At 41.3% G+C, this 20,821-nt stretch overlaps 1 protein-coding gene across 1 annotated transcript; it reads left to right on the plus strand.

Moving 5' to 3' along the window:
• The first annotated feature begins 644 nt into the window (after positions 1 to 644).
• Positions 645 to 5,244, plus strand: LOC101545426 (melanoma-associated antigen B2-like). The gene is made up of 4 exons (XM_055121060.1): positions 645 to 892; positions 2,475 to 2,535; positions 2,792 to 2,852; positions 4,250 to 5,244. The coding sequence occupies exons 1-4, from the start codon at positions 645 to 647 to the stop codon at positions 5,242 to 5,244; spliced, it is 1,365 nt and encodes a 454-aa protein (XP_054977035.1).
• The last annotated feature ends 15,577 nt before the right edge of the window (positions 5,245 to 20,821 follow it).

Consider the following 20,821-nt stretch of genomic DNA (forward strand, 5'->3'; position numbering starts at 1 on the left):
CCCAAAAGACTTTTTTAAAATGTCCTCTGCAGTTTGAGTCAGCCTCCGTTTTGCAGGGGGAGTGACCTGACAGTTAAGGGATCCGCGTGAAACCCCTGCGTGTTGTAAGGGTGCCTAACCCCACCCCCAGCCCCGCAAAAAAAAAATCTCAAGGGGCCCGAACAGAATCTGGGACGGTTCTCAATGCCGGGAAACCCTGAAGACGCCCACCGAGGAATCACTCGTCCAACCTGTGTGGTCTCAAAAAAAGGAATAAACCGGGCTGGAGAGATAGCATTTGCCTTGCACGCGGCCGACCTGTGTTCAAATCCCAGCATCCCATATGGTCCCCTGAGCACGGCCAGGGGTGGTTCCTGAGTGCATCGCCGGGTGTGACCCAAAAAGCAAAAACAAAAAAAAAAAAAAAAAAAAAAAAGGAATAAACCTTGTCACAAAGGGCTGGCCCATTCTGCGGGGTGGGGGGCGGGGGCCCTCTGGGGTCCAAGAGGAGCTGAAGTGGGGACTTTGTGCACTAGGGGAGCGATCTCTCCACCGAAGAGGGGGCTCGTCGAGTTCAGGAACCCCTTGCCTCTGGCAGCGAGTGCCAGAAGCTCAGGCAGCCACGGAAAGGTGGCCGGGGGAAGGTTCGAGGCTCGCCCACTGAGATGAGCCCCACGAGCACCCGAGTAAATAGTTCCGACCCGAAGGGCGAAGCCGCGCCGCGGACTCAGCGCCGCAGACTCAGCCCCCGGCCAGAGGCGCCGGGCCACGCCGCGGTCACGTGGCGCCGACCGCGCGCTCGCCCGAGGGCTGCGCCGGATCTAGCTTCGCCCGACTTCCGCCGTGGCTCTGCGGGACAGCGCGTGGCGGGCGCCGTCCTGCTGTGGGGCCCCCGGGAGCCGTTTGGAGCAAGGTGAGGACCGAAGGGTGGGCCGGAGTGACCGCTAGCCCACCGGGAACGTAGGTGCTTCCTCGAAACCCCGCCTGGGGCCGGCAGCGTGCGCCCCGCCCCCCCGCAGCGCTAGGCCCCGGTGACCTGCCGTTGCTCTCCTCGCGCCGCGCCGGGGAGGGAGGGGCCGTTGGGAAAGCGGAGCCCAACGGTCCCGATCTGGCTCGGGAGGGCCCCAGGGTTCTGGTGCCGGTTGGGTTTGTAACGAGCCATCATCCATACAGTTAAGGATGCCTTTTCGATCCACACAGTGCGAGCACCCTCCGAAGCCCGAAGCTTTTAGCTTAGCATTTTTTTTTAAATGTGGTTTACAAAGTTATGGATAGTTGAGGCTGAGGCGTATCCTATTTAAACACCAATCCCGCCAACAGTGTCCCCACACTCCCGCCCCACGTCATCCCCGCATGTTAGACTTTTTTTTTCCCCACGTTTTTTACAGCACTGTGAATTACAGGGTCACAGTACAGTGGCTTCAGGCATCCAGTGCTTTGATTCAGCTGTTGGGGGTGAGGAAGTAGAACCCCGGGGAGCCAGTGAGGGGTGTTCCCTAAAGCAGCGTTGATGGCACAGAGCCGTGCACCCACTGTTACTTCCAGAAGGCTTCAGGCCAGGAAGTTCAGGCCGAGGTGACTCAGTAATTCTTCGTGTTAGCAGACCGAGATGATTCTTCGTTTTCGCGGAGGGGGAAGAAAATGCCCAGTTAAAACGCCCCCCTTTTCGGAGATTGTGGCGTGGGGGGGGTTTCTTGTGCGCATGTGTGTGTGCTGCGCTTGGGGGATCCCTGCTGACTGTGCCCAGAGGACCACATGGGGTGCTGGGGGTTAAAATGGGGGTGGGTTGAAAGGAGGAGGAGGAGAGAGAGAAGGAAAGTGTCTATGGTAGAAGTAGGCTAGGAGTTGGGGTGGGTAATAGGAGGGAAACCGGGCACATGGGTGGCGAGAAATGTACACTGGTGTAGTGATGGGAGTTTGCACATTGTGGGACTGAAACCCAATCATGAACTTTGTTAACTGTGTATCTCATGGTGATTAAATTTAAAAAAATAATAAAAATGGTTTTAAAATTGTAGTGGGGTGTGAGACAAGCACCTTGCACATTGTACTATCTCTCTGGTCCCCTCATATGAAGACCTTTATCTAAACGGGACAGTTGTAATGGGCAGAGGGAGTCTAGGCTCATAACAGTAAAAATATATTCATCAGTGCTAATAACTGGATGTCTCAAAATAGGAAACTGCACCAAACAGCACCTCTGCTCACAGATCTTGGAGAACACAGCCGCAATCACCAGGTAAGAAATGCCCTGGTATCTCGCTGTAATTCAGTTTTATAAAATATTTTTAAAGCAAAAAGTATAATTTACAAATGTGGTAGTGGGGTATGGTAGTGGGGTATGAGACAGGTACCCTGCCCACTATACTGTCCCTCTGATCCCATCACATAAAAACCTTTATCTAAACGGGACAGTTGCAATGGGCAGAGGGAGTTCAGGCTCATAACAGTAAAAATATATTCATCAGTGCTAATAACTGGATGTCTCAAAATAGGAAACTGCACCAAACAGCACCTCTGCTCACAGATCTTGGAGAACACAGCCGCAATCACCAGGTAAGAAATGCCCTGGTATCTCGCTGTAATTCAGTTTTATAAAATATTTTTAAAGCAAAAAGTATAATTTACAAATGTGGTAGTGGGGTATGGTAGTGGGGTATGAGACAGGTACCCTGCCCACTATACTGTCCCTCTGATCCCATCACATAAAAACCTTTATCTAAACGGGACAGTTGCAATGGGCAGAGGGAGTTCAGGCTCATAACAGTAAAAATATATTCATCAGTGCTAATAACTGGATGTCTCAAAATAGGAAACTGCACCATCCGGGACTTCTGCTCACAGATCTCGGAGGACAGAGCTGCAGTTACCAGGTAAGAAAGACACTGGTTTCTCTTATACCCCAGGTTGCTGAGGGCTTTTAGACTCAGCATAGATTGTTAGAAGGAGGAATTCCAAATTGTCCCCAGAGTTAAGGTTAAAAACTTTATTGATGAAGCCAGATTCCAGAACAGAGTTGATCAGAGACCCTTCAGTGCTGATAAGCTCTAATCACCCTAGGGGAAAATAATGGATCACTCTGTCAACTCAGTTCTTAAAAATGTGAGAGCCTTTCTCTATGGTGAAGATCCTGAAATAGCACATGGATACCATTCAGTAGCCAGAGGAGAAAGTTGCACCGGGTATTGCTGATAGTCCTGGGATTTACAGGAAGGCGCTTAGTTGGCTCAGGCCACCCCCAACAGCTGTCTTAAGATTCCTAGCTGTTGGGGAGTGAAGCGATAGAACAGCAAATAGGATGTTTGCCTTGCCTGTGGCCGACCCAGTTTGGATTTCCATCATCCCATATGGTCCCCTGAGCATTGACTGCCAGGAGTAATTCCTGAGTACAGAGCCAAGAGTACCCTTTGAATTTCTGGATGTGACACAAAGAGCAAAAAAAAAAAAAGAAAAAAGAAAGATTCTTAGCTGTCTTCTGATTCTTAAGAGATGGAAGCCTTCACTTACAGCTTTCCTGTTCAGTTCTGCAATGGAGAGAGGCCAACTTTACTTTCAGATGTTGGGGTACACATCTCACGTGGGGAGTGAGACAATCACCTTCCCCAGAACAGAGGTCACTCAACATTCCACCTCAGTAGTTAACCCCTGTAAGTCTGGTTGAGAGCTCTCAAGCTTAGGTGCTCTCTAATTTCCTTCATAGTGCTCTTAGGGACATAAGTACCCTATTGTTCATAGGGAGGAGACTCACTTCTTAAATCAATGTGATGGCCTTGAGTTGTGAGGGAACACTTCACCGAAAGAAAGAAGTCAGCTAGAGAACCTGGACCCTAATTTCAGACGTGGGTGATCTGGGTCTGGTGACAGGACGTGGCCCATTCACTTCCTCCCAGGGCATCTCTAGGAAATGAGGGACCTTGTCAATGGGAGTAACCTTAGGTAAGTAGATGAAACAGTTCCAGGTAATGCCAGAAGCCAGGGAGAGTACCCTGAGATTGAGAGCTCACCTCACAACAGTGAATCCCTTCCTGTCAGTCTTGGAAGTTCACATACAGTTATGACTAGATGAGAGAATTTGCACCCCCTTTTGGGGGGGCGGTCCAAGGGAGTTAGGGGGCATTAATATAAGGGGATAAACTTTCTCAGAGTTCTCATGGCATGAACTAACCAAGATCCATTGCTCCCACAAACGCTCTCGGAGTTAGTTTCCTAAAAGCCAAGGTGACATGTCCTTGCTAAAGCTGCTCACACCTTCTCATCTTTCCTCCTTTAGGGGACCACACCACAGTCATGCCTCGAGGTCAAAAGAGTAAGCTCCGTGCCCGAGAGAGACGCCGAGAGAGACGCCTTCAGGCTCAGGATGGGACCCCGGGTCTTCAGGGCACTGGTGCAGAAGCAGAAGAGACCCCCACCTGCTCCTCTGTTGTTTCTGAGGAGGATCTTTCCACCTCTTGTGCCGCTGCCATGGCCTCAAAGCCCAAAAAGGCCCCTAGTGCTAGCTTCTCTGAGGCAGGTGCTGCAGGCGCCAAATCAAATGAAGGTGCCAAGAGCATAGGGAACAAAAGTGCACACCCCTCTGGGAAAGGGGCCGCCATTCCAAACAGGCGGCGCAGAGATCCTATTTCTAGGAAGGCAGGGATGTTGATAAATTACCTGTTAGAGAAATACAAAATGCAAGAGCCCATTTTGAAGGAAGACATGCTGAAGATTGTCAAACGGAAGTATAGTGGGCATTTCCCTGAGATCCTAAGGAGAGCGTCCGAGCGCATGGAGCTGGTCTTTGGTCTTTATTTGAAGGAAGTCAAGCCTGGTGGGCATTCCTTTTCCCTTGTTAGTGAGCCAGATTTCAGCAGTGATGGCTATCATAGCAGTAGCAGAGACCATGCTAAAAATGGGCTTCTGATGCCTGTCCTGGGGGTGATCTTCCTGAATGGCAACCTCATCTCTGAGAAGGATATGTGGGAATTCCTGAATGTCTTGGGGATCTATGAAGGGAGATTCCATTTAGTGTTTGGGGATGTCAAGAAGCTCCTTACCCAAGATTTAGTGAAGGAGCAGTACCTGTTGTACCGCCAGCTACCCCATAGTGATCCTCCAAGCTATGTGTTTCTGTGGGGTCCAAGAGCCCGAGCTGAAATCAGCAAGATGAAAGTCCTTACGTTTTTGGCCAGGGTCAATGGTACCTGCCTATGTGCCTTCCCAGAGCAATATGAGGAGGCTCTGAAGGAAGAGAGAGAGAGAGCTGCAGCCAGCAGATCCTTTCCATAGCTAGTGAGAGATTTGAGGCAGATTAGTTTATGTTGTGTTTGATGAGAACTGCTATATTAAAGCATAAATTAGCTACAGGAGGGCTGGAACTACTAGCACATGGATGAGTATATATGCATATATATACACATACATATACAGCCCTCCTGTTATACACTGACAGCCTTTATGAGAACGTCTATTTAGGTTCAGAAGTTTAGAAACATAGTTCAAGTTTATTGCTGTTTATAAGGCTTAAGAGTTTGGATATTACATGTTACACAGTTTGAAAATATGTGAGTCCTTTTTGGGTTCCATAAAAATACAATGTAGCTTTGGAAAGAATATTATTAGAAATGTGAAATAACCCTATAAAACATATTTGTGGTTTTAACATTACAAATTGCCATATCTTGGTTTACCTTATTTACTTTGATCTTTCTCTTTGTAAAGTTAAAAAATAAATACCTAGATGTGCTTAACTTGTTCATGTTGTCAAATTATTAGTAGTTAATTAGTGATAAATTAAGTTATTTGCTCAGTAATTCATTTTTATCTTTAATTGAGCATAGTTACTCTTCAGAAGGATCAGTATTTGGAGTGATGATGCCCAAGACAAGACCTTCTGCCATTACACTTTTGGAATCTAAGAACAGTTACTAAATGAGGAAGGTGGTAAGAACTGATCTTTCCCTAATTTCTGCTCCTGTGTCCAATCCCAGAACTCTCCTACATTACAATACCCTTCCCTGGGTCTTCCCAGTATGGCCTCCTGTTCAAACTAGAACCCGACCTTTTGTCCTCTGGAGGCTGCAGGATAAAGAGCTATTTACCCTTCCTGACCTGCTACAGGTGCCAGACTTCCGGTGGACCCCTCAGAGGGCAACAAACCCACCCAAGTAATTGATCAGTGAGTTTTGATATTTACATATCCCCCTTGGAAACTTCCACTACACTTTAAAGAGGTAGGGTTTTTTAAAATAAGATTGATTTTGTCTGGTAATTGCAAATGTTAATCTTGCAAGGAACTATGAAGTAAGAAGGGATGAGCTCTCCCTGCTAAGACCTAAGAGAAGGTTCTCTTGAAAACTGGAAGGGACCCCATATTCAAAATTATGTGTTATTCACATAAAACATTGCTGAGTTTCTGTATTAATCTGACCACTTCACAAACCCCAGGAAATTAAGCAGAACAGTATTGCAAAGTCCATAACAATTGCTTTTATTGAGCAACTACTATAAAAAAATCTGTATAGGGGAAGTTGAATGTGTGCATCCATATACACACTTGCTCTTTCCTGAGCTCCTGGGGAAACTACCAGGTACACATTAGGTAGGGTCATGTGATTAACCCCTGTCATTGATGTATTAGTAGAAGTTTATCTATCACCTCCAGGTAGCATACATGGAGTCAGTATGCTACCTCCATTTTTCTGTCCTCTTTAATAGCAAAGCTGGAAGCCCACGCAGAGATGCTGAGCCACATTACAGCAGTGAGCTAGGTTCCCAGATTTTAGGCTTCTGTCCACCAATATCATATCAAGAAATAAACTTGTATTAAGCCATCCAAATTTCAAGTGTTGTCTTTTGCAGCTGTTAGCAGTTACTTTTTCTGAATAATACATAATCACTCTTTCTAGTGTTAGGCTCATTAAAATGTTTTCATGAAAAGAATAGTAACATTTATATTCTTGTTATAAAATTCCAATGCAGAGGAATCCAATCCCCCCTCCTTTATACTATCACCCTCCAATCTCTGGCCCCTTTAAAGATAATATAAATTTGTATTAGTGGCTCAAAGGGCTAGAGTGCTTCACTTCCTTGTATGGAATTTACCCTCAAGCATCATGGGATGTGGCAATCCCAAAAGTTTTCCCTCGCAGTGCTCAGACACTGCCATGGAGGACACTCCTGGCAATACCTGCTGGGGCTCTGCAGTACTAGGATCACGATGACCAATCCTGTGGGTCAGGGGCCAGGAGGATGCTCAGTGATGCTCACAGGGTCATGCAATGCCAGAGTCCCAAGCATGCAAAGCATCACTCTTGATCCCTGTGCTATCCTCCCTCCCCAGTTTGAAATGTTTAAAGTGAAGCTTTAAAAAACATAGGAAACTCAGTATGGATGTTAGAAAAGCCTTCAAAATATGGAAAACAAGCAATTTCTAGAAAAGCTCATGGACATATCCATTTAAATGCATTTTGCATTTAAAATGCAAAAAGTAAAATCGAAGATTACCCACTGAGGTGCCTGAGCAATATGTACAGCACGTAAGGTTCAATCCCCAGCACCTAAGAGGGTCTCCCAAGCTCAGCAGGATTCCTGAGCTTAGAGGCGGAGTAAACCCTGAACACAGGTGTGGCCTCACAATAAAAACCAATATCAATATTCCCTATCAAGATGGGGAATAGAATTTATATAAGAGAATAAATTATTAACAGCTCCACGCTTCATATATTTTTCATGAAGCGTAATAATCTCACCACCTAGAAAGGCAATCAATTTGCTATACGTAAGAGTAAGAGATTTTGAAATCAGACATGTGGTTTGAATCCCAGCTTGATCATTTATTAATTTTGTGATCTTGGGGAGATGACCTAACTTCTTTATGCCTTTTTTATCATCTGTAGAACTTGGAGGAAAGTACCATATCTCTAAGTTTATCTTGAGAATTAAGGTATTCAAATCAAAAGTATTATGAACAAATTTATCATTTTTCTGCTTTAAGCACATATTATTTATTAGCAAGACATCTTTGCTAAGCTTTCATTTTGCATGTTTAGGAATTAAATTACCTTTAATGTAGAAAGAACATGGACTCTAGTTAATGTTAAGACTTAAAAAATAAATGGGGCTGGAGCAATAGCACAGTGGGTAGAGCATTTGGCTTGCATGCGGCCAACCCGGGTTCAATTCCCAGCATACCATATGACCCCTGAGCACTGCCAGGGGTAGTTCCTGAGTACATGAGCCTGGAGTAACCCCTGTGCATCACTGGGTGTGACCCAAAAAGAGAAAAAAAACCTAAAAATTAAAATATAAAAATTATATCCTGAAATGCTAACTTTTACCTCTGCAGTCTTTAAAATGTTAGAGGAAGACATCCATTAATAATGAAAAATACTACTTTAAATAATGAATAATTAGTTAAAACAATAAATAAAAAGTTCAGGTACATCAGTATTGTTAAGAAATTTTAGAGCTAAATATCCAAACCACAGAGGGAACAGCACTGAACTCACAAGACCCAAACTTTAATAAGCAAACTTAAAAGAGGCCTGGCAGGCTTGGGCTGGGGTGGGAAGGATGAGAGGGGAACCTGGGCACACTAGTAGAGGGTAGTTGACACTGGTGGTGGGGTCAGTGATGGAATGTTATATGTCAAAAACCCAACTATGAATAGCTTTGTGATCCACTGTGCTTTAACAGAATAAAACTTGGAATATATTAATGACCAAATTAATACTACATCCTATGCACCTTGGGACTTAATGTCATCCAACAATAAACATCACTGTATCACTGTCACTGTCATCCCGTTGTTCATCGATTTGCTCGAGCGAGCACCAGTAACATGTCCATTGTGAGACTTGTTGATACTGCTTTTGGCATATTGAATACGCCACGGGGAGCTTGCTAAGCTCTGCCGTGCGGGTGAGATACTCTCTGTAGCTTGCCGGGCTCTCCGAGAGGGACGGAAGAATTGAACCCGGGTCAACCGCGTGCAAGGCAAATGCCCTACCCGCTGTGCTATGACTCCAGCCCCAACAATAAACATATAGTCACAAATCTACAACTCTATTGCAGATTGTGGGTCCGCAGGTTCAATTTAGGGTTATTCCACACATGTTCATTCTGAAGAGACAGCAACATCCTAGTGGGATGTTGTTCTCATACAGATCACTAGAGCCGAAGAGTGAAAGCCAAAGTCAACTAAGCAGTGCAAGCACATGTAAAGATTCTTCACAATTTACACTAAAACTATATAGATAAAATCAAGTCATACAACAGATCTACTGTCCAAGTAGTACAGAGGTACACACTGCCCATTCCTTAGGATGCCTTAGGGTGGGTTATATACATAACACCCTTTTCAGAGGGATGAATTGATGCTGCTTTTTCAACCTACCACAACCAAGTAACCTTGTCCAAGTTGATTTCATCCTATACATTATACTCCCAAAGTTTTAATTTTTCTCTCAATTTCTCTCAAACCTCAATTACCTATAATTTTATTTTTTTCCTATCTGCATTAGCATTATAAACACATCTATTACAGTCATCTCTGTAAAAAGCAAATTAAATAGTTTTTCTCATGTGCAAAATTGTTTAGAGTGAATCACAGTGAACCTATTCCTTCACTTTTTTGTATTTTTCCTTGTTCTGATTCTTGTCCTGGCTCCAGCCTCCTTTCTACAGTGCTTAACCCACACATCATCTGGTCATAATGACATACTTGGCATTTACTAAACAAATACAAGAGTACTTTCGACTGGAAAGATCAGACTACTAGTGTATAAAATATATTACAGTTAGTATCAAAACTGTTTGATAAAATTATAATTGTAAACACCTTAGTCATAGCAAAATAATTTCCTAACATACCAGAATTTGTTAGCCTAATAAATTAATTTAAATAAAAATTTGTTTCAGTAGCTTGGCTTCTGAAATATTTAGAAAAATCTCTGAAAAAAATATTTTTCTTATATTCCCTTTGCTGTCTGTACAAGACAGCAAAGGGAACATATTTAACTTTTCTTGTGTATTTTAATCTTATATCTAAAATCTTTCATGATCTATATTTAGATTGTTACCCTGAAAATCTCATCTCAAGTGACCTGTTAAATTGGATCAAATTCAAAGGGAATTAAAACATGTTTATAGCATTACATTATCATCAATATATCTACCTTTTGGAAGGAAAGGTTTTTAAAAATACACCAAACAACTAGAGTATACATTCAAGAATTTATAGAGATGGAAATAAACTGGTACAGTGTATATCTGGGGCTTAATATGACAGAGTGAAGAGCACATCTGTCTTTGAGACAGTCTGGAATCTGTATACCAGCCTTGATATTTTCATTTACTTAATAAATTGCCTGGAGGTACCTACTGTATGCCAATCAACATACTAGTGGATATGCAAAATGAACAAAATGTACATTTCTTAGAGTCCAACATGAAAGTTGAGTATAATGTAAATTATGATTTGCCAATATGCATTGTCTCTACTTTGTGCAAGTAGGAAAATTGCACTCCCTCCCTCTATTAAAGTTAGATTTTGCAGAGCTGGGGATATAGCTCAGTGGTAGAAGGTATGCATCACATGTGTGAAGCCATGGACTCAATCCCAACACCACAGAAAGTAATGATGAGAAAAATAAATTTAGATTGCCAAATGTGACTTACTTTGTTCAAAGGAAACATGGATAGTTCATTCATGTATAGCCCTATTTCCTCTCAAACCTCTGTTTGGGGTTCCCCATAGTGCAGTGCCTTCCATTCTACAATTTACCTCAACTTACAGTTTCTTATCACACTTGAATTTCTAGGCTAGTTAAGAACATGGGCATGACATGGATTATCTAGGGTTAAATTATGGAAGCAAAACCAGTCGTAGGTAATGAGTTAGGGTAAAGGAATTATTAAAAGGATTTATTCTTCTGTAACTTTCAGACTTAGTCCAAAATATCTCTTGTGTTTGGAGCTGAGCCTGGAGTTCCAGGATGGAGGAAAGGAAAGATTAATGCAAAGTGGGGGAGCGAAGAACACCCACAACTTCAAGGAACAAAATGGATCCAGTATCTATCTCTCACAAGAATTTGTACTGGCCTTCCCCTTATCCAAGCCTCCAAGCTCACTATCAGGGTGGTCTGCAAAAGGAACAACACCATCAACATCCGCTTGAGTGTTGCTCAGGGTCTGGAAAAGCTGAAGGAAGGTTTCCAGTGGGTCCTAGAGAAGCTTCTGCCAATATCAGTAAATGAACCAGCACAGTCCCACAAACCTGTAAACCACAGCAGGAGTCAACCTACAAAGGCCTTTAGACAATAACCATGGCCACTGTTTTACTTCAGCCTTCCAGACACAGGTCACTCTTATAGCCAATGCAAACTGAAAACAAACAGGGCAGAGAATTCTGGGAAATCCAAATTATACTAGTGTTCTATGTATTACAAAGGAATTACAGTAGGTTTGGGGCAGGCACAAAGGTTTGAGATGATGGTATATTCCTTTAAAATCTGTCCCCACTTCAGAATTTTGTACTGATAATTTACACAAAAAAAGACCTGCAAATTCTGACATAAAATAACAGCATTAAAGATATGTTGAACCACAGAGACTAGCACACATCAAAAAAACACACACAAGAACAACTAGTGCTAGTGCGGAACAGGGGAGATACAAACTCTCATTTATTTTTGGTGGGAATATCCACTGATTCAGCCATTTTGGAAAATGTTATGGGCATTCCTCCAAAAACTAGCAATACCACTCCTGGGAATATACCCCAGGAGTGCAAAAATAGTAGAAATGATATATGCACCTCTATGTCCATTACAACACTGTTCATAATAGCCAGAATATGGAAACAATCCGAGTTCCTGAGAACAGATGACTGGTTAAGGAAACTTTGGTACATCTACACAACAGAACACTATGCAGCTGTTATGAAAAATGAAGTCATGCAATTTGCTTATACATGGATGGACATGGAGAGTATCACCGTCACTGTCATCCCGTTGCTCATCGATTTGTTTGAGTGGGCACCAGTAACGTCTCTCATTGAGAGACTTATTGTTACTGTTTTTGGCATATCCAATAAGCATGGGTAGCTTGCCGAGGGGGCTTGATACTCTCGGTAGCTTGCCGGGCTCTCTGAGAGGGGCGGAGGAATCAAACTCAGCTCAGCCACATGAAAGGCGAACGCCCAAACGCTGTGCTATCGCTCCAGCCCATGGAGAGTATCATGCTAAGTTAAATGAGTCAGAAAGAGAGGCATATCGAATGACTGCACTCATCTGTGGAATATAAAATAACATAGTATGAGACTAACACCCAAAGTCCAGGAGGATTGGTCCATAGTTGAAGGCCTGCCTGCAGTGCTGGGGGTGAAGGCAGTTGGGATAGAGAAGGGACCACTGAGTCAATGATGGTTGGAGGGATAACTTGGGATGAGAGATGTGTGTTGAATGTAAACAAAGGACCAAACATGATGGCTTCGCAGTATCTCTATTATAAACCATAATGCCCTAAAGTAGAGAGTAATAAGGAAACTGCCTGCCATAGAGGCAGGGGGTGGGTTGGAGTGGAAGTGGAGGGAGAGATACTGGGGATATTAGTGATGGGAGAGCTACACTGGTGGAGGGATGGGTGTTGGATCATTGAATGACTGAAAATGATGAAAGTTTGTAACAGTATCTCATGGGGATTCAATAATTTTTTTAAAAAGAATGTCTAAAAACTAACATAAATAAAACTATCCACAATAATAAATGAACGATAAATAAAGATATGTTGAGAGAAATTTTCAGTATGCCAATCACAGAAGATACTATTTTACCGCAAATGACATTTTTAGTTTTAACCAATTCAAGGCAGTGAAAATTTAAACAGTGATTCTTCTAAATAAGAAACATTGATCTGATAGAAATATTGTCTTGTTCAACCCCTATGGAAAACAGTACGAAGATTTGTCTGAAAAAGTAAGACATATAATCCAGCAATTTTACTTCGTGCAATCTAGCCCTGCCTGGGGCATAAAACCATTTGAATAAATGGTTTCAAAAGGACATATGCACACCATTATTTACCAGAGCACTAAGCAAAATAGTTAGAAAATGGAATCTATCCAAAGACAGATGAGTGGATAATGAAGATGTGGTAAACATACACAATGGAATACTATGCAGCTACAAGGAATATGAAATACTATATTTTTCTCCAACTTGGACGAAACTGGAGAACATCATGTTAAGTGAATTCAGAAGGACGAATGCCAGGTGTTCTCACTTGTGGTATACATAATAACAGGATAAGGGAGTCCAAGGTATCAAAGGGGAGCACCTAGAAACCTTGACACTAGATTATAGAAATGAAAATAACATGAAAGGAAGGATAGGGGCAGGAAAGTAAGCAGGGGCAGACGGGAGATAACAGGGGAAGGAGACAGGGGCTTGGAAAAATTGGCAGCATAGAGTATGGATATATATATATATATAATAGGGTATGGATATATCTGAACAACAAAACCAACAAGACTGAAAGAAGGAAATTCAAACTACAACAACCAAACTAAAAATTCACCTGTGGAGGAGAAAGGCTAGGGAGATGAGAAGAAACCTGGGTCCACAGTGGAGGGAAGTAAACACTGGTAGTGGGATTAGTGTTGGAACATTAATAAACCTGAAACACAACTATAAATAACTTTGTGAATCATGGTGCCTCAAAAAGTAATTTTAAAAAGAAAAATGGATAATTTAAAAATTATCAACACTCCCATGTTTCCTTACTTGGTTCCACTCTCCCAAAGTTTATGTATCCTTTGGAAAATCATCTTGTCTGTGAGAATTCACAAAGTAGTGGACATATAATGGATCACATATCAGAGACCTGCATTAGTGTGCTACCTTTGGACGCAATTGTGGGCTTTGTTTTTTTGAAATTTAAATAGTGGTTTAGAAGGTCTTTGAGGATGAGGGGAGGGAAATTGGAGGCGTTGGTGGTGGGAAATATACACTGGTAGAGATATGGGCATTGGAACATTGTATGACTTAAACCCAACCATAAACACCTTTGTAACTGTGTTATCTCATGGTGATTCAGTAAGACATAAATAAAGGTTTAAAAATCATCCACCACAAGCATGAAATGTTTGAATCTGTAACTGTACCCTCACTGTGACTCACTAATTAAAAAATTTTAAAAATAAAATAAAAATAAAATAAAATAAAAATCATCCACCTACAGAAAAAATGTCGAGATCTTTTTTAATTTTCCCATTATGATTTGTGCCCACCGTGTTCTAAAGTTGAATTATTTGTTATTCTATAAAATTATTCCGAATACCAGAATTCTATTTAAGAGATTCTATAAATCTAGGACTACGTTGAAGGCTGGGAGGATTCAGTTAGGAAAAAAAAAAGTATGAAACTAATTTCCAAGGTCAGGGAAAATAGACCAGGAGGACTGATCAATGGTTGGGAATTACCACACGGGTGTAGGGGATGGAGGGTAGTTAAGATAGAGGAGGGTCCATTATGACAATACTAGTTGGAAATGATCATTCTGGACAAGAAACAAGAACTGAGTATTGGAAGTAGGTAAAGTGATATACATGATAACCATTAAGCATCTGTATTGCAAATCACAATGCCTAAAATGAGAGAGTGAGAGAGCGAGAGAATGAGCGAGCAAGCTAGTGAGTGAGCGAGAGAGAGAGAGAGAGAGAGAGAGAGAGAGTGAGAGAGACAGAGAGAGAAGGTGTCTGCTATAGAGGGTTTGTTTGAAGGGGTGGGAGGGAAATTAGGGACACTGGTGCTGGGAAATGTACACTGGTGGAGGGATGGGTGTTGGATGACTGAAATGCAATCATGAGCAGTTTTTTTTTGTTTTTTGTTTGGTTGGTTTTTTTGCTTTTTGGGTCACACCCGGCGATGCACAGGGGTAACTCCTGGCTCTTCACTCAGGAATTACTACTGGAGGTGTTCAGGGGACCATATGGGATGCTGGGATTCGAACCCGGGTCGGCCGCGTGCAAGGCAAATGCCCTATCTGCTGTGCTATCGCTCCAGCCCTGCCGTTTTTTTTTTAACGCAGCAGTACACTCTATTTTTTTGTCTAAAGCATTATCATATTTTTATTTTACTTATTTTTTTATTTTTTAATCTTTTAAATTTTATTGAATCACCGTGAGATAGTTACAAGCTTTTATGTTTGGGTTACAATCTCACAATGATCAAACACCCATCCCTCCACCAGTGCACATTCCCGACCACCAGTATCCCGGGTATACCCATTCTTTCCCACCTTCCCCCTGCTTCTAAGGCAGACAATATTCCCCATACTCTCTCTATCCACTTTTGGGCATTATAGCTTGCAACACAGACACTGAGAGGTCATCATGAGCAGTTTTGTAATGCTCTAGCTCACGGAGATTCAATTAAAAAAAAAAAAAAAAAGAAAAGGCAAGCACCATTTCTCAGCCATTCACTGCTAGGTGGCACTGTTGCTTCTTAGATGGTAATCATCAAAGATACATAGGCTGGGAACTGGGTAGGGCTTGACTCAACACTTGATTGTTCTGCCAAACCCAATGTATATGCTCTCCGTTTCTCCCCAGCCTTGTCACTGGTGCAGTAACAGATGTCTGATTCCTTGTTTTTCCAACTATTTCATTTTTTAAAAAATACAAAAATATTCTGATAAAAATATTTGCCTGAAAGATTGTAAAATAAAGAATTAAAATAATTTCCCAAATCTCCTTTCTATGGAAAAAAATCCATCATCAGGGAAGTATTTGTATTGTCATTTCAACAGATTCTATGAAAACCTATTTGAAACCTACACCAAAAGAAAACTCAAAGCTTTCAGTCCATGTGACTTCAGAGTAATTAGTGAAATCCAGATTAATCAGGAACTTGTGCAGCAGCAGCATGATTTGACTAACAGCCTGGGAAGGTGCAAAATAACTGGGTAATGAAGTGAATCTGACTATAATGTAAAAGAGTGCTCCTGGGATTGTACAGAAATCCATTATTTAGACAGATGCTGTATCTTGTGGACAAGAGATCTTTAAAACTGGAAATATTCTATCTTCCCCATCTAAATCTTCTTCATGCCCCCATGGATCTAGGATTGAAGGGCAGAATTGGAGAGAGTAAATATTTTAGGAAACTTTCCAGGTCCAATCTGGCATCAAAGGTGAAGAGGATGTTCTATGTTATTCTAGAACTTTGGCACATCTTGTCTTATCTGACCCTCATAAAAATAAATCATATTTCAATTGCAGATCAGAGCAAATAGCTTTTTCTGTCTTTTTTCTTTTTCTCCTTATTTTTATTTCTTTCTCTACCTTCCTTTTCTTCCTTCCTTTTCTTTTCCTTTCTTTTCTTTCTTTCTTTTTTTCTTTCTTTCTTTCTTTCTTTCCTTCTTTCCTTCTTTCTTTCTTTCTTTCTTTCTTTCTAAAAAATAAATCATATTTCAAGAAGAAAAAAACCAATTATATCTCTTGCCTCTAGGTGATAAAATGGAAGCTGTAAGATGTGAAATGCCAGATTGAAGTATAGTACTACATGTAAAGCCAAGTTTTCTCTTATTAGTGCTGTCTATGGGAATTGCCAGGAGTGTATACCCAGGCTGTAGGTAAGAAAAATCCTCAGCTACAGCTTGGGGTTTTAATTTTGCCCAATGGAGTAGAAAATTCTAATGTAGACATTATTGGGCAAATTGTAAGCCTTGCGAGTAACATGAACACATTTTCATCCTGTTGAAGTTCACCGAGATAAATGCAAACAGCACAAACAACTTGTTAAAATAAGAAGTTTCTCTGAGAGGTCGTAGATGTTGGGAGCCTCTTTTGAGGTTTCTAGTATCTTTTCTTCTCCCTCTCTTCGTGGAGGGGATTTTCGCTGCTTCTTCATATTGTTATGGAAGTATAGGATTGGAACTTTGTAGGTGTTTATTCCTCCTACCTCTTGCTGAGAGAAGGAGGGGCTCTGTTTGTGCTATTTCTGATGGCAGCTTTATTCCTACTCTAGAAGTCTTCCTTACACTCAGCCTTTTCTTTGTGATTGATGTTGGGGCCTTAATGAAGACTTAAGGCTAAGTTGTCTTTACAAAAGCTTTGCTAAGCTTCTCTTATTCACTGATAATTTTTCTAAACTTAGAGCTAATAGGCTAGGTCGCATAAGTGTATGAGATGTGTTAAACCGATTTTCAAAGCAAGAACACCATACCTAATGTGCTAAGGTAGGAGATAATAACTGCGGCCGCGTTAGCGGCCGCCGCTCTGGCAGGAGGCCACGCCCCTTTTTAGACCACGCCCCTTTCAGGCCACGCCCCCGTTTCTTCCTAGCAGGGGCTCCTGGGACAATGGTCCCAGGAAAGCCGGGGCGGTGGGACGCGGGAAGTGGCGGCGGCAAGGGTCCCAAGTCCCGGCGGCCGCGTGGGAACCAGGGGCGCACTCGGGAGGCGTGGCTGGAACAGAAACTTTACCAAGGAAGAAATACGAATGGCCAAAAGGCACATGAAAAAGTGCTCTGCATCACTAATCATCAGAGAGATGCAGATCAAAACAACCATGAGATACCACCTCACACCACAGAGACTGGCACACATCCAAAAGAACAAAAGCAACCGCTGTTGGAGAGGATGTGGGGAGAAAGGGACCCTTCTACACTGCTGGTGGGAATGCCGGCTAGTTCAGCCCTTTTGGAAAACAGTATGGACGACTCTCAGAAAACTAGAGGTTGAGCTCCCATTTGACCCAGCAATACCACTGCTGGGAATATATCCCAGAGAGGCAAAAAAGTATAATCGAAATGGCATCTACACATGTATGTTCATCGCAGCACTGTTTACAATAGCCAGAATCTGGAAAAAAACCAAATGCCCTAGAACGGATGACTGGTTGAGGAAACTTTGGTACATCTATACAATGGAATACTATGCAGCTGTTAGAAAAAAGGAAGTCAAGAATTTTGTAGTTAAGTGGATGGGCATGAAAAGTTTCATGCTGAGTGAAATGAGTCAGAAAGAGAGAGACAGACATAGAAAGACTGCACTCATCTATGGTATATAGAATATCAGAGTGGGAGACTAATACCCAAGAACTGTAGAAATAAGTACCAGGAGGTTGACCCCATGGCTTCGCGGCTGGCCCCACGTTCCGGGGAAAGGGCAACTCAGAGAAGCGATCACCAACTACATTGTAGTTGAAGGCCATGTGGGGGAAGGGAGTTGCGGGCTGAATGAGGGCTAGAGACTGAGCACAGAGGCCACTCAACACCTTTATTGCAAACCACAACAGCTAATTAGAGAGAGAGAACAGAAGGGAATGCCCTGCCACAGTGGCAGGGTGGGGTGGGGGGGAGATGGGATTGGGGAGGGTGGGAGGGACGCCGGGTTTACGGGTGGTGGAGAATGGGCACTGGTTAAGGGATGGGTTCCCGAACTTTGTATGAGGGAAGTATAAGCACAAAAGTGTATAAATCTGTAACTGTACCCTCACGGTGATTCTCTAATTAAAAATAAATAAATTATAAAAAAAAAATAAGAAGTTTCACTTTAACAAGAAGAATTGGCCTTGGGCATGAGGAAAATTATTGTCTGCCATTGTAGCAAGACTTAGAAAGCATTCAAATGGCTTCTTTGAGTACTAACAAAAGGGGTCTAAGATACTAAAATAACTACTGTATTTATCTTCATAGTTCAGGAGAAACTAAAAGAAGTTCTGAGAATTCAGTAAGTCAACATTCCAATCCTGGATATATCACAAAACCACTTATCATTTAGGGGCTGTTTCCAGTTCACTAAATTTAGAAGTTCAGAAAATTTCTGGATCTCTTCTAACTTTTCTTACACCTCAGTTTCCCCAGAATGACGCCAGTTTTATCACTGGAACTCTCACATCCCAGGAAAGTTTTCAGTCCTGCATTTACTGTTAACATTCTGTGATTCCATTTTAAGGGAAAACTGTCTGGAAGAGGTGAAGCATGAGGTAAACTTTGATGTATAAAAATTGGCAGGAAATGAAGACTTCTTATAAAGAATAGATGGAATAGCAGCAACGCACAGAGGTAGTAATTAGAAAACCACACAAAGGTAAAGGTAACAAAGGAAACAAAGGACCATATCATGGAGATAAACAACAGAATTGCAACTCCACCTGAATCTCAATGAAGAGTTCAGGGCTAAGGATTTTTTTGTAACAGTAATGACAGTGAATACCAATGAATACTTACTGCACTATGCTAATCCCTTAACATGTATTATCAATTTTAATTCTCCCCATGACCCCAAATAGCAATATGATTATTAACTCATATTTCATGATAAATCCTTACCTAAAGATGCTAGTTTAAAGATATTGTTAAAGGTTACACAGTTAGCGAGTGGGCAGCAGGCTAGGATTTAGACTTTGCCTGTTGGGTAAAAACCTTGACATTCATACTCTATTCAAATACTTGCCTTTTCTAATATATTTGTTCAAATACTACCTCATTTATTTTTTTCATCATGGTTGTTTGCATGAGGGTGAACTAACCACGAATGAATTTTGTTATTAGGTGACCCAACCACAGTGCAATATAAACAAGAGTTTTGAGTCACTGTGGAAATTGAATATCGCAGAACAAGTGGTTATGCCCTTCTTTGCCCTTTTGAAAGGATAACTACTTGACACTGCTACAACTGCAAATAATAATGCCCAGTCATGCGCTATTCAATTTTTCCATCTTCTCTATGTGAAATCAAGTAAAAGATTATTTTAATGGTTTGACTAATATATAAATACTTCGAATATAATTCATATTTATTTTTGGATGAAAAAATAAAGGATCAAGAAAGAGACCCATGCACATCATCCTGGCTATTGATGAGAGCCCACAGAATTGGCAAGCTAGCTGGGCTTAAGGAGTATCAAAAATTTATAAAACGGGGTAGATTCAAGTGCATGCAGTTTGATTTAAGTGCTAATTTAAACGTGTGTCTTCTTAGAAAAAGTTCTATATGCAAACATACAAGTTCCATTTCATAGAGGAAAAAGAATACAGGAAAATAGGGTGTCTTTAGTAAAACACAGTTACTTACACATGGCAGTGTAATGTGTGAAGGGAAGAAATTAAAAATAAATTAACTATAATTAGGCTGAAGAAATTACCATTTTTTCAATTAATGAATGGACATTTTCTCATTAACTTAGTGAAATTAAAGATTTAAAGTTAGGTAATACTTTATATTTAATAAACCTTTTATGGAGTTTATACATATATATTTAAATTTTTTTCTATCAACTACTCAACTATGGATATGATAGTGTAAAATAATTGATGGTTTGAAGTCATTCTATTTTTGTTAAAGAATATCTGATACTAAAAGAGTGAAAATATAACTACACAGTAGAAAAAATATTTTAAATCTACGCTCTTATGATAATAAGTACTATAGAAAGCATTGTATAAATGAAATGATGTAGTTCAGTAACTGAATTCAATTTTACCAATGGCATTACATTCACATAGAAATATTGAAGGAATAAAATTAATTTTAGCCATTCATGTGGAAGACAGTTATAATTAAAAGTATATTTTATCTTTGAGGCTAAGCACTGGCTTTTTAACTTGTTTAGAGGTCTACATTTATCCTTAAAATATTAACTTTAAAAAAGTTAGCTACTACCATTAAAATATACTAGGTAGAAACTAGTAAAACCAAGTATCTCATGCCTGAACTTTAGAAGGGATATTATTTAGACATCTTATGAGATTTATGGTTCCTATATCCTATGGACAATATTATCACTTCTCTGTCCAACAGCTCCTGTGGCTTCTAACTTGTATTATTTAGCTCCTACTTGGGTTTTCAGATGCAGAAG

This window comes from Sorex araneus, chromosome X (assembly GCF_027595985.1).
Source record: "Sorex araneus isolate mSorAra2 chromosome X, mSorAra2.pri, whole genome shotgun sequence".
In the NCBI taxonomy this organism is placed as follows: domain Eukaryota; kingdom Metazoa; phylum Chordata; class Mammalia; order Eulipotyphla; family Soricidae; genus Sorex; species Sorex araneus.

Excerpts from the sequence above, each read along its gene's own strand:
- LOC101545426 (XM_055121060.1), top strand. The coding sequence starts at position 645 with ATGAGCCCCACGAGCACCCGAGTAAATAGTTCCGACCCGAAGGGCGAA. Across the intron at positions 893-2,474 it reads CGGGAGCCGTTTGGAGCAAG|GAAACTGCACCAAACAGCAC; the intron begins GTGAGGACCGAA and ends GTCTCAAAATAG. Across the intron at positions 2,536-2,791 it reads AACACAGCCGCAATCACCAG|GAAACTGCACCATCCGGGAC; the intron begins GTAAGAAATGCC and ends GTCTCAAAATAG.